This window comes from Solea senegalensis, linkage group LG19 (genome assembly GCF_019176455.1).
Source record: "Solea senegalensis isolate Sse05_10M linkage group LG19, IFAPA_SoseM_1, whole genome shotgun sequence".
In the NCBI taxonomy this organism is placed as follows: Eukaryota; Metazoa; Chordata; class Actinopteri; order Pleuronectiformes; family Soleidae; genus Solea; species Solea senegalensis.
The window spans coordinates 10035999-10054236 of record NC_058038.1 but is presented as its reverse complement, the minus strand read 5'-3'; the positions used below and the strand labels follow the sequence as shown (position 1 = coordinate 10054236).

General features: G+C 41.5%; 1 protein-coding gene across 2 annotated transcripts in view; it reads right to left on the bottom strand.

Moving 5' to 3' along the window:
- Positions 1 to 12779: 12779 nt before the first annotated feature.
- Positions 12780 to 18238, bottom strand: part of LOC122785643 (SH3 and cysteine-rich domain-containing protein 2-like) — a 29826-nt gene continuing 24367 nt past the window's right edge. For both annotated transcript variants that reach the window (XM_044051536.1, XM_044051537.1), the window contains 3 exons: positions 17334 to 17385; positions 15167 to 15304; positions 12780 to 14960 (listed from right to left, as the gene is read on the bottom strand). In XM_044051536.1, the coding sequence (XP_043907471.1) occupies positions 14862 to 14960; positions 15167 to 15304; positions 17334 to 17385 (289 nt within the window). In that variant the 3' untranslated portion in view covers positions 12780 to 14861. The remainder of the gene's footprint in view (positions 14961 to 15166; positions 15305 to 17333; positions 17386 to 18238) is intronic.

The window sequence follows — 18238 nt, the reverse complement described above, 5'->3', positions numbered from 1 at the left end:
CAATCAAGTTAATAATTTAAACTTTTACAGTTTTGAATAGTACTTTTGTTCCAGTTCCTTTAGTTGCAGTTATTTTATATTTCAATTGTTTTTCTCCAGTGTTTTTTTAGTTCCAAAGTTCAAGAGAGTTCAACATCCTACCACAATCTGTGGAAGACATGGTCCTTTCTCCTTGTTCTTGGAGTTATGCTCCTTAAAAAAAACAAAAACACAACATCAGGTGGAATGGTGGAAAAGGAAGTGACCTCAGTGACTAGGAAACATATAGTAACAGGAAGTGACATCCGAATGTATCTCAACATTTCTTAATTTATAATTATTTCTGTTTTTAGTTTGTCTAATTAAATTGTGCATTACAATACATTCAGCACTATTTGTTTGTATTGTTTTCAACCAATGTTACAAATGAATGAATGAATGAATGAATGAATTTATGAATGAAAATCAGTCAAATAGCTTTGTCTTGTCAGGATTTTACAAAGACTAAAAACAGGCAGGTAATGGGCTCATATTCACAACTCTGTATAATATTTTTTGATGCGTTTTAGCAGGAAAAGTGCAGGTGTCACTGATCCCATTAACGATGGCTGTGTTCAGTTCATGTAAGTCAGGCCTCTGTGACAGTGAATCAACACGGCACCCTGAAACTGAGGAGGCCAAATGGAATTCATCCATCATTAATTTTGATTATTTACACCTGTGTGATTGTCCTCCTGTGACCTTTTCAAATGGGTGCCGGGCAAAAAGGACCCCATTATATAACAAGCAACAATGGTGTGGGATTGTTCAGTGGAGGCATGCGCTCAGCACTGAGTGGAATTCTATTTTGGTCCGTGTATTAAATGTTGTCCCTGTTTGACTGTAAGTGGGTTTGACAGGGCAAAAAAACCCAAAAAACTAACAGTCAATACAAATCTCTATTTATGCTACAAATCTAAAATATCCGGGGGGAAATAGACTTTGTGGTTTTTGAACCACTAATGTTTCATACTGTGTTGTCTTTAAATAGCAATATAACATCTCCAAAAAAGAATTGAGTAAAAATACATTGTCATTTGCATAAATATTAGCTTTGCAGCTTTAATAACAGGTGGTGTGCTTTTTCCTGTCATTGCTTTGCCCACACAAGGACAAAAATACAAGGGTAAAAATACACCTTGATTTTTTTTAAATAAAAAACACATTTTTATAATAAAACATTACATTACATTCCTTGCACTTCATTTTCTGGGGAAATTTGTTCATTCATTCTATCTCCACGAGAACAAAGGATGTCATTGAAAATCATAAAAACTCCCTGACAAAAACTTTGATTACTCTAAAAGAATGAAGATAGTAAAGAATGTGCAGAGAGTACTTTAATAAAAACTCCAGCTTCTCTTTGAGAGTTTTCTCATTGCAGTAGAAAAGATTTCTTTTCCAGTCTAATTCACAGATGGAGGGAAAAAAAATACTGCTTCACAAAATAAAAATGAAGTAGGTTAACTATACAGTCGTCATGCCCTGATTTAGCTGCTTCCTCCAGAATAGATGACCCAAAACCTCTTTTCCCCTCCCTTTTCTCCATTTTCCCATGGCCCTGTTTGAAGAGGGTGAATTGAATTGTAGCAGGAACAGAAATACATGCTTGCTAAAATGATTGGATCAAGCAAATAACCCTGAGACGTGGAAGTCGTCTGCACACTCTTCTGCAAACATGCCCAGCTCTTCTGTCTGCAGCACAGGAGCAAAATGTGTGTGTGCAATGAAGCTTAAACAAGTGCATGGCCATGAAACAATAAGGTCAGATTGGATGTAAAAGTTATTGTATGTTGTAATGCTTTAACTTTCTGGTCTGGATACTGAAGTCAGTGGGTAACACATTTCCATCTTAAATCTACGGCCATTCCAGAAGTTTTTCCACTGTTTTAATTTGTTTTTGCTGTGGTTATTGTTTTATTACAGCACATACTGATATGATTGACATTAGTTAGGAGTTTGTTTGATTATTAAACAAAGTATTCAATCAACAAACGTTAAATTTGGATTAAGTTTAAGTCACAGTTTTGTTCTGGAGAGAGGATGAACGTCTTCACCAGATTTAGTCGAGGTGCTGACACCAACCACATGTAAAGCTCATGTCATGGTGAGAGAAAATCAATAAAGTCTGTTTGATCGATCCGCTGGGGATCCTAAATGTCTGCACTGAGCCATTGATACTTTTGGTAGACTGGATGGTATTTTGTCTCCTGTGATGGACTGGCAACCTGTCCAAGGTATACTCCGCCTTTTGCCCTAAGTCAGCTGAGATTTGCACAGCACCACTGTGACCCTTAGGTGGAGGATAAAGCATAACACCTTATATACGTATATAACACCTTATTAGATCCATATAACCTGTTGCATTACTCTTTAAACTTAGGTAAATTGCTGAGAGAATAACTCTTTACATGGACATCCTGGGGGTGTGGGTTCATAAGTTAGATATTGAGGCTTTACAAAATGTCTTTTTTCATGTTGTTATGTTGTTGTCAAAGTTACGATTCATTTATATATATTGCATATTTTTTTGCTGGGAGTAGTGATAATTGTGCAGAAGTCACAAAATAGACCGTTCTTAAACTTTCAACTGTGACATATTTCCAAATAATTTTTGCTCAGAAGTGTTTAGATAGTTGGTGAAAATGGAAAAACCAATTATTTCATCCATCGGATTGCCCATAGATTGTGCTAAAGAAAAGAATATTAGACACTCTTGCACATTCTTATACCCTATGTTATTCGTTTTAATATAGAAATGGAAAAAGCTGCCTCATCGCTCTGCATCCTAAGGGTTAATGACAGCAGCTTTCGCCGGTCAAGAGATGAACATGAGTCTTTAAGTCTTTGGAATTAACCGTATGACCACTGTGGTACTCGTCACTGACCTTTGGTTCATTACACCATCTCTCAAGCTCATTTATCTTTTTCTCCAAGTGATTGTCCATGTCTTTCTGAATGTCTGAACAGTCTTATAAACACACACACACACACATACTTGCTTGTCATATTAAACAGTGCTTTAAAACCAAGACACATAAATCAGCGATAAAACAAAAGGCAGCAGGGAGACGTTCAGTCAGACACAAAGAGGGGAGAAGTATAGTTTTATTTGCCTATTAATTCATGCTACCGTAAAAATTGGTTATCCATAGAAAATATGGCTGCAGTATAGGCCAGGACGTACAAAGTCATCCCCAAAGGCTTATATTTACAGCATTTGTTCTAAGACTCCTTTGACATTGTGTTTTTCAAGTCTTTCCTCGATTATTAAATCATATCTCGTACATCAACACTGTTTCCATGGTCTCTCTCTGTCCTCTGCAGGGATCATTCTCATGGCAAAAAATTCCCCCAGTGCTTCTTTTGTCTGCTTTTCTAATTTATAATCATCGTCGTCCCCACGTCCTGTCGTCATGAAAAACTACGCAGACAGGAATCTACGAAGAGGGCACAGCGAGGTGACCGTCGTTCTCTGTCTCAGGCACAGACAGTAACAGCGAGTTATTTATCTCTTTTGTGTTAACGGATCACTCTGTGTCTCGGCATGGTGCAGATTATGTGCGGCATTATGCTGCAGGTAGCTCTGCAGCGGCAGATTAAACAAATGAGGCAGAATTGCAATGAGTCACATGCCCATAGGTTGACAAAAGATTGATGTCGCAGGTTAAGAAAACCCATATTGTTCCTTCGGTGTGACAAGGATTTGCATAATGCAACCATGAACGCAAAAAGTCTCTCAAAATGAGGCACTGACATGATTTATTCTGGCAGACCCTCAGAGTCATTTTGCGTGGATTAGATGTGAGTTAGTTTTTTTAAAATCTGTGTTCCTTGAGATGAGCCCTGATTACCACACACACAACAATTTAGGGTTGATTAGACTTCCTTTCACTGACATCCACATGACAACATCCATCTTTGTCCACAGTTCTTTATTTTCACTGCATTTGCCGCCTAATCAATCAAAGCCTGGCTTCCCATGAGTGTAAGTCAAACTACACCAGTAATTAAAAATGTGGCAATCAGGGGGAAGTGACAGCTATCTTGTTTTTACATCTTCACAATCACCAGCACAAAGTTTCTGTCCATTATACACATTAATCAAAGCTGCTAATGAGTGAGAACCTAAATGCTGCTACTGTTGCTGCTATTAATGGTAATGACTTTTTTCCCTCCTTGTATACCCTGTAGTTTTTTCCTCTTCTCTCTGTTAATAGTGTCATTATTTCCCCTTCAGTGGCAAACTTCGAATTAGTTGGACACTGAGTGCATTGGGAAGTTGTACGAGTGTCTTGTGATCACTTACTGTATAAAGGTTTTGTCAATGTGTTGTTTTGTAAGTTACTAGCCACCCCACATAGGGAGCAGGACGGAACTCCTGCCAAGTGTGGTGGCTGCGATATACCCTATTGTGTAAAGACATGAAAGTAGAATGTTGGGGGTCTTTTTGTGACATGGAACCAAAGCCAGAAGTTACATAGTGCCAATGGAGGAGATGCAGAACTGCACTTGCTTTGACTGAGGCGTCATTGATGTATACCATCACGGCAACCTTGGAGACATTGTTTGCAGGTTGAAATCCAACATTATACACTTAATTTCCTGGTGTTTGGCTTTGCTCATTCTGTGTCAAATGCCTTCCAACAATGCGGGAAAGTTTGACTGGATGTGTACATATACTGTCTATGCTGCTGCACCTGTTTTCTCTTATGTTTGTGCAATCACCTGAAAGCAAACATGGGCTGGGGCACGTTTTGCTGTGTGATCAATTTACTCACATTTTCTAAACCTCAGTTGTTCCACCCTGATGATTGGTTGTATACAGTGTGAGCTATAAGCTCAGGTGATACTGTAACTTGATATTGATTTTTTTTTTGTGAATGTGAGAAAGAATGAGACTCTGAGAGCTGAGTGGTGCTTCATTTTCTTCACCACCAACCCTCTCACAGTTTAATTTCATCTGCTGACCAAAGTAAAGGTCAGCTGTGTCGCAAAGAGGATGACGCAAGCGTTCACTATAACAGTTTATTTGTGTGTGTATGTGTGTGCGTGTGTGTGTGCGCTGCAGCAGCTTCACCACCAGCGATGCCTCTGGCTGCAAACTCTTGGAAAGAAAATGAAGAGCAGCAAGAACGTGAGCGCTGGGAGAAACTCATGTTTCATTAATGAAGCACGTCATACTCTATGTGTGTGTGTTGTTTGTTACATCTTTAGGACATTTTCTGGTACAAATACTAACCTTGCCAGGACCTGTAGTCCTCATGGAGACCAAAACCTGGTCCGAATGAGGCAGAACCTTATATGTGAGGAAGTGGTTGTGTATAAGGTTAGGCATTAACTGGTTATGGTTAAGGTCATGGATAACACTTTGTAAGAAGAACAGTTATGCAAAACCTTTATGTGCGTGTGTGTTTACATGTGTGAGTGTGAGAAGATGCAAGGTCACGAATGCCTTTAATTAAAAGGAGAATGTGTTAAACAAATGTAGGGCAATCACTGACACACAGTAGTGCGCCGTCCGTGTTAGTTTACTACTAATCAGCACTGATGAGGGGCAGAGCACGCCGCATGTGCCGCGCCGAGCTGAAGAAGTGACTGATGAGTCAGTACCTGTTTGAAGCATCAGTCATCGTTACTGAATATGATTTCGGCATCAGTCACGCCAACGTCTCCTGATATTATTCCTCCACAGTGGGACGATGAAGCTGTCAGCTCCTCTGTCAGTCTATTCCCGCTCACCTGTGAGTCACGTCCAATCATCGAATCAGTGACAACCTCTGATTCTTCGCTGGTTCATACACTCACTGACCTCCCAGCCACCGGTCTGTCTGTCTGTCTGTCTTTCTGTCCTCAGGCAGGATTGCATTATTATACACACAAGCTGGGCAAGAAAGTGTTGTACAGTAAGTGCTCTGAACGTTTAACCCTTGGTGCTCACGTGGCACAGATCTGTGCCGCAGGTGCACCCTCTGTAAATTGCCATGGGAAGACTACACAAAGTAGTGATATAGAGTAGCAATAATTATATAATTATGCAGAAATCCCACCATTTACTGTTTTTTCTTTCATTTTCTTCATAAAAACAAGCCAAGTGAACTTTGACCTGTGACATACACTGCCAAAAAAAAAGTCGCCACCTAAAAAAAAGGGTCACATCGATGGACCGCCTTTAGCTTTGATTACGGCAATCATTCACTGTGGCATTGTTTCCATAAGCTACTGCACTGTCACAATATTTCAGTGTTCAGTGTCCAGTGTTGCATTCATTTTTCACCAAGATCTTGTATTGATGATGAGAGAGTCGGGCCACTGAGCAAAGCCTTCTCCAGCACATCCCAAAGATTCTCAATGGGGTTAAGGTCTGGACTCTGTGGTGGGTGGCCAATCCATGTGTGACAATGATGTCTCATGCTCCCTGAACCACTCTTTCACAATTTGAGCCTGATGAATCCTAGCATTGTCATCTTGGAATATGCCCATGTCATCAGGGAAGAAAAAAAAAAAGATTGAATAATCTGGTGATTCATTATATTCAGGTAGTCAGCTGACCTCATTCTTTGGGCATATAATGTTGCTGAACCTAGACCTGACCAACTGCAGCAACCACTTACCTATTTGCTTAGTTAAATCTAGGTGGCGACTTTTTTTGGGCCAGGCAGTGTATTTCCAAATTTCACAAGTTCAAATTGGATTTTAAACATTTTGAGTACTTTTTGGCCAGGTGTATTTATAAAGTTGTATATGTATATATACATATACATATACATATACAGTGTATATTTATCTGAGACAATCTAAGACACTCAATATTGCACATGGCCTCTGTATATACTGTGCATTTAAACATAGTAATGGGAAAAAAGCAGCCTATATGCGCTGTGTTCTAGGCTATTTAAATCATATTGCACTTAAAGGTAGGTTGGGAGATCATTTTCTGGAGCATTTGTTGCTGTATTGCTTAAACTCCTCTTCACACTCCAATTCTAACCAATTAATTAATGCATTGACACAAAAATTATAAATGCCAGTCAGCTGTGGAACTGGCAGCCCTGTAAAAACACCATCTATCCATCTTCCTGCACTAATCGCACATGCTCAGAAGACAGCACCAGAGCTTATGCTAGCTTGCTAAATCCAACGAGATAGTTGCAGCAACAGGTGTTGGTCGCAAAATAAATACATTTTTTGGGGGAAAGCTACTGCCAAGAAAAAGGCTGATGCACAGCGATCCAAGACCAGAGTGAACATCGGTGCTGTGTTTGAGCGGTGGTGACAGAAAGTGATGCCATGGTGGTATCCAAAAAAATGTACTGAAATTTAGTGATGCTGTGCAGTGCTCATGAATCAGTGTTCTATTCTTGAGCTCTGGAGGTGTAGCTTCGGAGGGGAGTCTGAAGAAAGGGGCTTGGAGCCTACTCTAACTGTTATTCCAGGATCTCCAACCCTGCCTTTTGGTCAGAGTGTTGTCTCCTTGTATTGTTTGTTTTCGTCACCACTCATTTGCCTTTGCTGCACATTCATGCCACAAAATCTCCTCCCGTACAGCTTAAGAGCTTTGGTGGCATAACAATAATTCCCATGATGCCACGCTGCTCTGCACGAGGCTCCTTGTTGCAGAAATGTTATAATGTGCATTTAAAATAGCTTAATTTAACATAATATAACTAATCCCGTCTCTCATTGAAACTTGTATTGCTTTTTAATCCTTCAGTCTCGCTTGGAGTAGAAACAAACAGTGACGTTTAACCTCTGAGGCTGCAGTGTGTGTGCGAGCATCTTGCCAGAAACGTCTACGCAGAATAAACAGGAGACGGCTGTGTCCTTATCCTTTAGCTGTCGAGCTGCTACATTTCAAATTCCCTTTTTGAGATAGCAGAGGCTCAACGTGCTGTATGCTCATTTGTAAACACCGCGAGTACCAGAGCAAACACTGCACCGAACATATGAATCATGATGTTTATTCCTTTTCAAAGCCAAGTTGACCACTCGTCCAACCTTCCCCCACCCAAAATTTAGTTTATGTGTCTCCGGTGTTTTGTCACAGCACTCCCTAATCCCCTGAAGTCCACTCCCCTGTTCTTGGAGAGACAGAGAAATCATGTCATTTGTGGCCTCATATAATGAATGCACTTTGTTTCTGACAAGGATACACCTCAGCCTTGAGATTGTCCTCATGTGTCTTTGATTCGTCTTTGTTTGATTTATCAAGTATGTCCACAGTTGACATCTGTCCCCGCTCGATGACATGTTGCTTTCCTTTCGTGTGAAGGCCGAGAGAAAACCGAGGAGGGATGAAAAACAACAGTAAGACAATAACTTCAACCCCCGCCGCCGCTGCATCTATAAACCATGTAGATGTGACAGCAATATAAATGGCTTTTTGTCTCTATTTCTCTGTCTGCCCTTATTGTATGTTTATTTCAGTGCCTGGATTATTGCACCGCATTTCTTCCTGAGTGGGTGAAGTTGAAACAGTAATGGTATGTTGTATTCGCAGCTGCTGAAGAACTAGCGCTTTATGTTTCCGTAAGCCTCTGTCAGCGACAGGCCGAATCCCGCGTGCGTATGCCGTACGCGTGTGTGTGTGTGTGCCCGTGCGTATTTTACCAACCCATGATTACCTGCTTTTCTTAGAGCGACAGAACATTTAATCAGCTCTATTTTTGCAATTGGATTCCCCCTGACAGCTGCTTTTGTCATTATTTGTTTTGCTTCAATAATCGCCTGCCTTCCGCCTCTAGATACAGAAAGTGTGAAAATTGCAGATATTTATAACGAGAAACAGGAGGCGGGTGTGTGTACTTGTATTTACATCTCTGTGAGCTCCAAAAAAAAAAACATTAAAACCTATCTTTGTGGGGACGTTTTGTCGGACCCCCACAACTTTAAGGGCTCTTTAAAGGGTTAAGACCTAGTTTTAGGGATAGGGCTAGAATTGGGTTAAAAGGGTAAGGGACTCAGGAATGCATAATGTCAATGATGTGTCCACACTAAGATATAAAAAACGTTTGTGTGCATGCATACGTGTGTGTGTGTGTGTGCGTGCACTTTGGTTGGCGTGTGTGGAGAGTGTGAGCTCAGCAGGATTAAATGATGTTTTGCACAGGATTTACAAGGGAACTGGTAAATGCAGTTTACGCTCACTGGCTACTTCATTACTTACACCTAAGGCACACATAATAAAGTGGCCGAAGTGGCACCCGCTGTGCTCTTCTGCTGCTTTAAGGTTTGACATGTCAAGCATTCAGAGACGATATTCCACATATTATACAAGCAGCCATGTGACTGGCCGATTAATAGATTTAATAGAACAGGTGCATCTAATAAAGTGACAGGTGTATTTGTCTTTTTGTTTAATTGGCATTTAGGTTTGTGTTTCTGTTTCCAGTATTATTTGAAGAAAGAAAGCAAAATACAAAAACAGAGAACAGAATGAATCCAGCCAGTGCGTGCAGCAGAGAAAATAAGAGTTATCCTAAAGCGAATTGATCAAACAAACTCCAAACACAGCGTAGCGTGTTGTTGTACACACGAACAAACAAAGATATTTTCCCACTTTGGAACCCACTTTCAAAAACATGCTCCCAAAACACAGTTGTAGCATTGTAATGATCAAAAATGGTTGTTTTTATTTTTGGTAGAGCCACACGGAATTGACTGTAAGTTCCAGGAAAGTTGTAAAATTGGTCAGATTAGACTGAACACAATGACCCAGTTTTCAGTGAGCGGTAAAGTTCTTTGAACTATAGATGGGATCAGCCAGAGAATCTTGAGTCTGTGCAACACAGTCCTGCACTATGTGGACTGAAAGTGAATCATGTGCGATAACGACTTTATGACATGTTTACATCCAGTTCCCGAAACTCCAAACCCAGGAGTTCTGAAATACGCTGACTGAGATTTAGTTTTCAGTTAATGCTACAAACACTACAAATATTTTACATGTCGTAAATACGATTAAATTTGAGTAGCAGAATGAAACTTTAACTAAGCTGCTCACACTAGAGGATATTGCGCTCCTCACTCACAGCTGTCAAAGAGATTCTCATCCACAACAAAGCACACTCCATTTGCAATCCGCTGCAAAATGCAGCGCAGATAAAAGACGAGGAACACGACGTCCAGTACAGCAGCTCCATGCTCTCTTTACTTCTCTCATTCTCTCTGTCTCTCTGTATTGATATTACAGCTCTTTGTTCACCTGGCCCAGCACAGGAGGCACAGAGGCAGTTAGTGGTGACACTTGCTCAGAGGGACCTCTGAAAGGCCATGAGATGTAACTCGCTGGGGATGTTCTGAAAAATGCAAGTGGACATTTAATATATAACACAGGAACACAAGCAAAGCCCCGTGGGGTCTGTGCAGACTCGCAAATCATGACGTTGGGTACTGATTTGTGAAATGACCACATTTACACCAGACCTTAATTGCACATCAATTTACTGCCTTAGAAAGTCTGCATTATGGCCAAGCTGAGTCAGAGCAGCCCACAGAAATGAAGCATCATTAATAGGCCATTTCACTTTCAGCAGCTTCTCCACGTCCTCAGGTATTTCTCTATAATCCAATCAGGTAAGATGAGTGTAAACAGAACCTTCTAAGCACAGCTTTAATCTCCAGCGATGTCAAAACAGGAGCTGGAGAAGAGAAGAAAAGGGAATAGACAGTCACTCCCTTGCTTCTATCTCGTACAAGTCGGAGACATCGGTATGAAGACCTCGACAGGAAGTCGTAGGCAGGCAGGGACAGACAGAAAGAGAGCTGGAATATTAAGAGAGACAGTGTGAAGGTCTACAACAATGTCAGAGGCAGGAAAAAAAATGAAATGTGATTAGAAGAGAGAAAAGGGGGAAGATGGGAGTGTTCAACGACGCTCTCCAGCGCTGGCAAAGTCTCAGCTTGAAAGGACTTGTCGTGCTCTGACTCACAGCAGATGGGCAGCGCTGTCAAGTGTTAATAGAGGTACGAAGCAGCCACTGTTGACGGTGAAACTCAACCGCCTCATCATCCAAACCGAAGATCAAGAAGCCGGCTGTTGTTTTCCTGTCAGAAATACACCATACAGTACAACAAACATACATCATACATCTGTTCCACTGCTTGTTAATGCAAATAGTGATTGAGCCAAACACATGGCAACAGCTCAAGCACTAAGCCACGAGGATAATATGAGGAGGTTCAAACCGAGTATCACAACGAATAAGAAAGGAGATTTAACTGACTCTGAACCTGAGTATTTTTTTCGCACACAGACATCTCATGGACCAAAGTAGAGAAAATATCTAATGAGCAGCAGTTGTCTGAGCAAAAGTACCTTGTTGATGTTAGGGGTCAGAGGAGAACGGCCAGACTGGCAACAGTGACAGCCTAATAACCACTTATCACAACCAAGGTGGGCAGAAGACCATCTCTGAATGCACACCACATCAAACCTTCAAGAAGATGGGCTGGAAGACCACACTGGATGTCACCTCTGCCACTTTATTAGGTGGACGATGTATAAAGATAAGTTTCTGTCTTTCATTCATTGTAAAAACATCAGTGAGATTCAGCAGCACGAGTGTAAGAGAGCATTTCTAGCCAAAGGTTGCGTATCGCTGTTGTCATTTACTTGCATCTGCTCCAACTGGGTCTTATCAGCTATGTAACACATTCTAGCAGGAAGTGAGACTTTGGGAAACGATGCACCCACATTCACATACTGATCAGTTCTTGCTGCCTCAGAACCACTTGCTTTATCTTATTCATCACCAACTGGACCAACTGCGAACCAGAACAAGAGCCCACACCAGGCCGAACAGAACACAAATACCAAGGTAGGTACTGCACTGAAAATCAAGCTTTTTTCTTTAAGAGTACCAAACCAAAGCAAGGCTCAGCAGAACCTTAAGGTATTATGCTTACTAAATACCTGACCTAGCATATTTCATCATTATGTGTCAGCAGCAACACCTGCATTTAGTGCAACACTGACAGATGCCATCAGATATTATCTGCAACCTGAGTGAGGGAATAACATTCATTCCTTCATTCATTCATTTCTTACTGCATTATCCTCCAAATGAGGGTCACACGGGGGGGCTGGAGCCAATCCCAGCTGAAAAAGGGCAAAAGGCCAAGTATAGGTCACCATTTCAACACAAATAACATTCACTCTTACACTTAAGGTCAATTTGTGTCCAATTAACCTAATCTGCATATTTTTTGACAGTGCGAGGAAGTCCTGGGACTCGGAGACACTGCATGTTCACATGGGGAGAACATGCAACGTCCGCACAGAAAGACCCTTGGTCGACGTGGGCTCTGAACCGCCATGTACCACCATGTGCCTCTGTACCACCATGTGCCTCGATTTAAGAAGTTAATGTAAATTTTTTACTATACATAACTGAGTGTTTGGTGTTTTTCATTTGATATTTTTTTGGTTAAAAATGTCTCTCTCTCTTTTTTTATGTAGCTGTGTATGATTACATAAAAGCCCTGGCTTTCTCCCTCCAGCACTGCCATTACATGCTATTTATATTGTGGCTGTGATTTGAGTATCATTTTGTGCACAGTCGTGTGTGTGTGTGGACGGAGGGTGGTGTATTATGCAAGGCCGCCGACACCGATTCTTGCCATTAAATTGTGGGTTATTAAGGAGCTCCCTGCTATCTGTGAACACAGTCTGACTTCAGCTGTAGAACAACACCAACGTGACCAGTTGCATTTGTGCTGACCATGTGACCGTATGCATACATCAAAAAGGACTGGGAGCGTTTTGTAAAGATCTTTTATTGAGGTATGTGGCCGACCAATGACTCTAGGCTCAGGAAACGTACAAACACAGACATTTTGAGACCTCAGCGGTGCAATGTGTGGTTTTACATAAAAACTAGGTGGAACGCGAGATAACAAATGTGTAAAAACTAGTACATGGATAAACGTATGAATCCAGTTTTGCACTGAAGATGTTAATGCCACTGTAGACAAAGCATCCGAGGGAGGTTGTCTGATGGTGGAGTGAAATTGCAAGAATGAGACAGCAGTCGCTAGGAAGAATCACCTTAGCAGAAGGGCAAAGTATTCGGATGACACAAAAATAAACTGCCGTCTTTATTACAAGGAGAAAATCTCATTTGTACACAAGCAAAGTCAAATTTTGACCTAAGTGGAATCATTTCAGCTCCACAATTTCCTCTAAAAGCAGAAATACAAGTTCAATTATTTAACGACTTCCCAAATATTTTTGCCATCTTCCACAAGCAGAAGTGAGTACTTCTCCTCCCAGGGAATGACATTTGTTAAATAAAAATAAATAATGCACGTATGAATCACCACACTAAAACTGCCACACACGTTCCTTCATGCGTGAAAAACAAAATGCCTTCGCTTCGCTTCATGTCAAAAATGGACCAGTCACATCAATAACAGAGAGGCCAAACGTGGAGCATAAGATGGAGCTGACAGGCTGACATTTGATCAATGATGACTCGTGAACCCACGGGTACAACACTACCTGCACACACACACACACTGACTCATAACTGCGCTTGAGTTGCTCCTCTCGTTGCTCTCACTGCACCCCTCCTCTTTTTATTTTTCACATTTTCTCCTCTAAGCTGCCAAGGAAACTTGTACTCCTTGTCGTGGTCAGAGAGCCACCCATTGTGTTATTGTTTAGTTTTTTTCTCTCCTGGCAGACAGGCTTCAGTTTTATTTCCCTGCTGTTTGAACTCCTGTGAACATGTTAGAATGCTGTACAACACTTTACTGCTGCTCTCTGCAGAAGCCTCCTTTATGTGTAAATGGGAAAAAAGCTCCTGCTACTGGTAAATGCTGCAGTTGGAGGGACGTCGACAGTGTTTTCTCGGTGGTCACAATCATTCGGCAAAAAAAGGGAGGACCGCCCTCGAAGAAAGTCTCATCTCCTCTCCCTTTCAACTTTGTTGAAAACAAGCCAAGAAAATGCCAAACCCTAAAAGATAAGGAAAGGTACATATTTAAAAAAATCCCAGAAGTTTAAATTTCTCTCAATTTTAGAAGTGAAAAGCTAAAATTAATTGTGTAATAACTTCCTTTCTATGGGACATGGGAGTCAAAAATGTTCAAGGCAGTAACGCATTTTTTTGCACCACATATTCATTGAAGCTTTACACTTGAAAAGTTAGGATAAAAGTTTTGATTTCCTCTGAAAATAGGATCCTCACATCTTCTAACTTTCCCTTGAAAATCGCCTTATTTCTGTGCTCAGAAGTTGGCAAGTGCGGTTCTTCAGAAGATCCTTCCATCTAATTCTGCTCGTCTGTCACGAACAGGGGGCAAAAAAAACAATCGTTCTCTGGCTGGCAGTCATTGTCCTTGGCCAGTATTGTGACCAGTTTGCATGAAGCTGATCTCAGCGTCCAGGCCACAGATACTGACACGTGAACGCAGGGATGAGGCATACGGAGTGGGCAGAAACATGAAAAGGACACTGACGGAACCGTTGTGTTCTCATGACAAAGCACAGCCTCCTCCAAAAATGAGTAGATGAGGACCAGCAAATTATGGTCTCTGCTTTCTGCACTTGAAAAGATTCCTCTACAGCAGGACTACAGATACAGTGCAGTAATAAGGTCCGATCTTCTGCATAACTAACAACAAAACATCAAATCTAAAAACCAGTGTTGACTGGGGGCTGCGGCTCCTGATCTTTGCAGAAGTCCAGTCCTGTGTCTATGTTTGGCTTAAATCAGTTAAACTGTGGCTGTTGTCTTGCCGAGACAAGGCGAGGCGAAGCGAGGGGGTGGGGTGGTGGTGGCCGATAGTTTGAAAATGGGTCTCTAGAGGAAGTGGATGATGAAAGGCAGGGATGAGGCTCAGATCTCCTCTATGGAGTCAGCTGGGACCAGTCCCCTCTTCTTCCCACTGCTCAGCTTCAGAAACACCTCGCCATCTTCTTGCTTCCCCACACAGATCTGACGGGAGGAGGCACATTCATTAATTTTCAAGAACATTGGTAGATACTGAGGGCAATGCCAGCAAGCATATTAAATCTGGCAGAGAATGTGATGTGACGAGACACACTAATCATTACCTTAAATGTGCAAATGTGAAGGATTATTAGCAGTTCTATTAAAACAGCAGCATAATCACTGAAACAGAACGGCAGACGTTCTTGTACCTGAGATTCCCTGACGGCCATATGTCCTCGTTCTCGACTGCAGGGAACGTTCTGGATGACACGCCACACTCTCTCTCCCGGCCGGACCCGCTGCACAAAATTGGCGGGGAAGAAACCGACTCTGTCGCCGCTCTTTCCCTGGAAAAACGCAGGGCGCACAGTGCAGTAATGAGCGGAGATCTACTCGAAATGATCTAGTTCGTTTGTTTTAACAAGACTGTAGAGGATGGAAGCTTAATGACAAATGTTAGTTGTTTTTTTTTTATAAATCATTTTCATCCAGTGTGAGCAGCAACGAGGGAAACAGCACTTTTTGTCACATAGGAATATAACTAATAACTGTTTTGAAAACAAACAAGAAATTGACTAGTTTTAGTGTCAGATAAAGGTCCAATGGTGAGACTGCAGATGCTAAGAAACAGAGGACTACGCCGCTCACATCTACCTTTTCCAAGTGTGTAGGGAACTATATGGTGTCCTTCAACAGACTATAGAGATGTAATTGTTAACAAGCTGTCTATCATGTGCAATTAGTGAGGGTAATCAAAGGCAATCAGAGTTGATCCGTTCACGTAACAAGCCTCTGTCGGCCTCTGTTGGTCATATTGGCAAGTTCGGAAAACACAGACAAACAGAGCCACTAAAAACAATACTTTACTCCCACTCCGTGAGATGAAGTAATAACTTCCTGTCCTGCTTGTCATCCCGCAAAAATAGAACATTCAGTGGAATCCCTGGGTTAAACACGCAGCATGAGTAAAGATATATACAATATACAATCATTTAAGTGAAATAAATTCCATATTTTTCAAGTTCAAGTCAATGAGTGATCATTTGACATAATCGTGCTTTCCGTTTCTACCCAAATAATCGTGATTATTAATTAATAATTAATCGAGCAGCCCTATACTCTGCAGAAACATCAATCAAGGGCACCATTTTGGCCAACGACAGAATCTCCTGAAAGAGGGAACCAGACACAATCAGAAACTAGCGACTTAACTCTTTACTGACGTTATAAATCAAGTGAAAAGTACAGTAGGCTCATTTTCCCATAGACTTCTCCTCAAACTGACTTATTTTTGCCCCCTGGTGGCTAACTTCTACAGTACTTCTGTCCTATACTTCCTGGGCTTCACATTTCAAACATAAAAACTGTGTTAATTTTCATATACAGTCAGTGGTCTTGTCACTGTGGCTTTGTTAAAGCCTCATCTTGTAAACGCAGTGATGAATTAACCTCTTCTCTTTGTGAGTGTCTCTTTGGTGGCTGAGTAAACTCGCATACATGACATTTACAGTAACTTTAGCAAACACTCACACATTGAAAGCAGATTTCTGCTGACATTAGAAGTCCTTTTTTCTCCCTGACCTCATATCAGAATTACTCTTGAAATTGCTGGGTCTGACTCTTGGCAGTTTGAGCGGCTGCCTATCATTAAGTTATACACTCCTCATACACGGTGCAGGGACGACTATTACGAGTCAGTGACCCGTCAAAATGGCCGTGAAAGGTTTTATTTCAAAAGTAAAAATGTGCTTCAAAGGGAAATTTCAGCCGTCAGTTTATGCCCATATTTGTGGTGAAATAATGGAGCTTGAGCAAACATCATTATGCAGCCATATTTCATTATTCATCACCCCGCGCCTCAGGTGTTGATGTGTTTATTGAAGCGATTCCCAAACTATACATAATTTAAAGCTTCCTTGGGACGCCAGTACATTTGATTAATGGTAAAATGACTGCTGGTTCACTTTAGGCTACAAACACTGGACCACTGTTAGAAGGTAGGCCGACTCTGCACATCCGTACGAGTGCATCTTCATTACATTTGTGCGTGACACACACTCACACAGATGCACGTTTATTTCCACTGGGAGTAAGTGACGCTCACTGAAGACTCATTAAAAACCTCTTTGAGGTTGCGAGACTAGTCAGGATCATTATGTTAAACTCTTTTAGTTAATTTTCTGGGGAAATTGTGTTCTATTTCGGTCTGTGGCTGCTTTCATGTTTGTCACGGGCGAATATGGAGCAGGTGTTGTGAATTAAAGGCAAAGATGACAAAGATGTGAATGAACAAATGCGCCATCATGAAGATCTGTACATTTGAATACACAGTTATAATAACACACCGATGCTTGCAAAAACGTGTATTACACCCACCTTCCACCACTCCTCGTTCGAGTCGTCCGTGACCTGAACCCGATCACCGGGACTGAAGGAGATAAGACAAGAGAGAGAGAGGATGAAAAACAGGACAGAAGGGACGTGATTGAGCTGGAGAGGAGGGAGGAGAGTTTCAGGGGAGAGTGAGCAGGAAAAAAAAAAAGATGACATGATGTGACTCAAGTGGTAGTGGCCACAGTCACAAAAGGTGTGGAGAGGTTCAACCGGGGATGAGTCTCTGCAGACAAGACCGGGGCAGCTGATAGCAAAGTCATGAGGTCTACATGATGTATGACTCTGTGGTGCTTTCTGCCATAATGAAAGCTGCACCTGAGCTGTCGCCAACCTGGCCTGCATGCTAATCATGCTGCAACCAACACACACACACACACACACATAGAGCTATTCTTGTTAGGACTCTGCATCTGAATCCATTCCATGAGACAGCTTAAGCAAAACCTTATCACCAACTTTAACCACAACCGGTATACACCTAACACTAAGGTTGAACTTCTGCATGTCACATCTCAGTCCTGTCTTTAACCAATAAATAAAAAGTCTGTGTTTGTGACAGAAAAAGGTCCCAGAGAGGTAACAAAATGAGTACACACACACAGGTTTGTGCAGCCTTTCTTCTGAGGACACTGCACTGACTTTCTACACACATTCCACTACACTTGTGTACAATTCTATTTAGTATTACAGATTTCATTAAATTCTAATCTACCTCATTAGATTTTTTTACTTGTTTATGGCACAATAGAGGCGTGTCGCACACTTAATTTCACAGACAGTGTACCTTGCACAATCTCATGTGACAAATAAAGGAATCTCGAATGTTGACCTGCATTCATTTGGACAGATTAAACAAAGCGTTGACCGCTGACATGAACCAGTTCCTC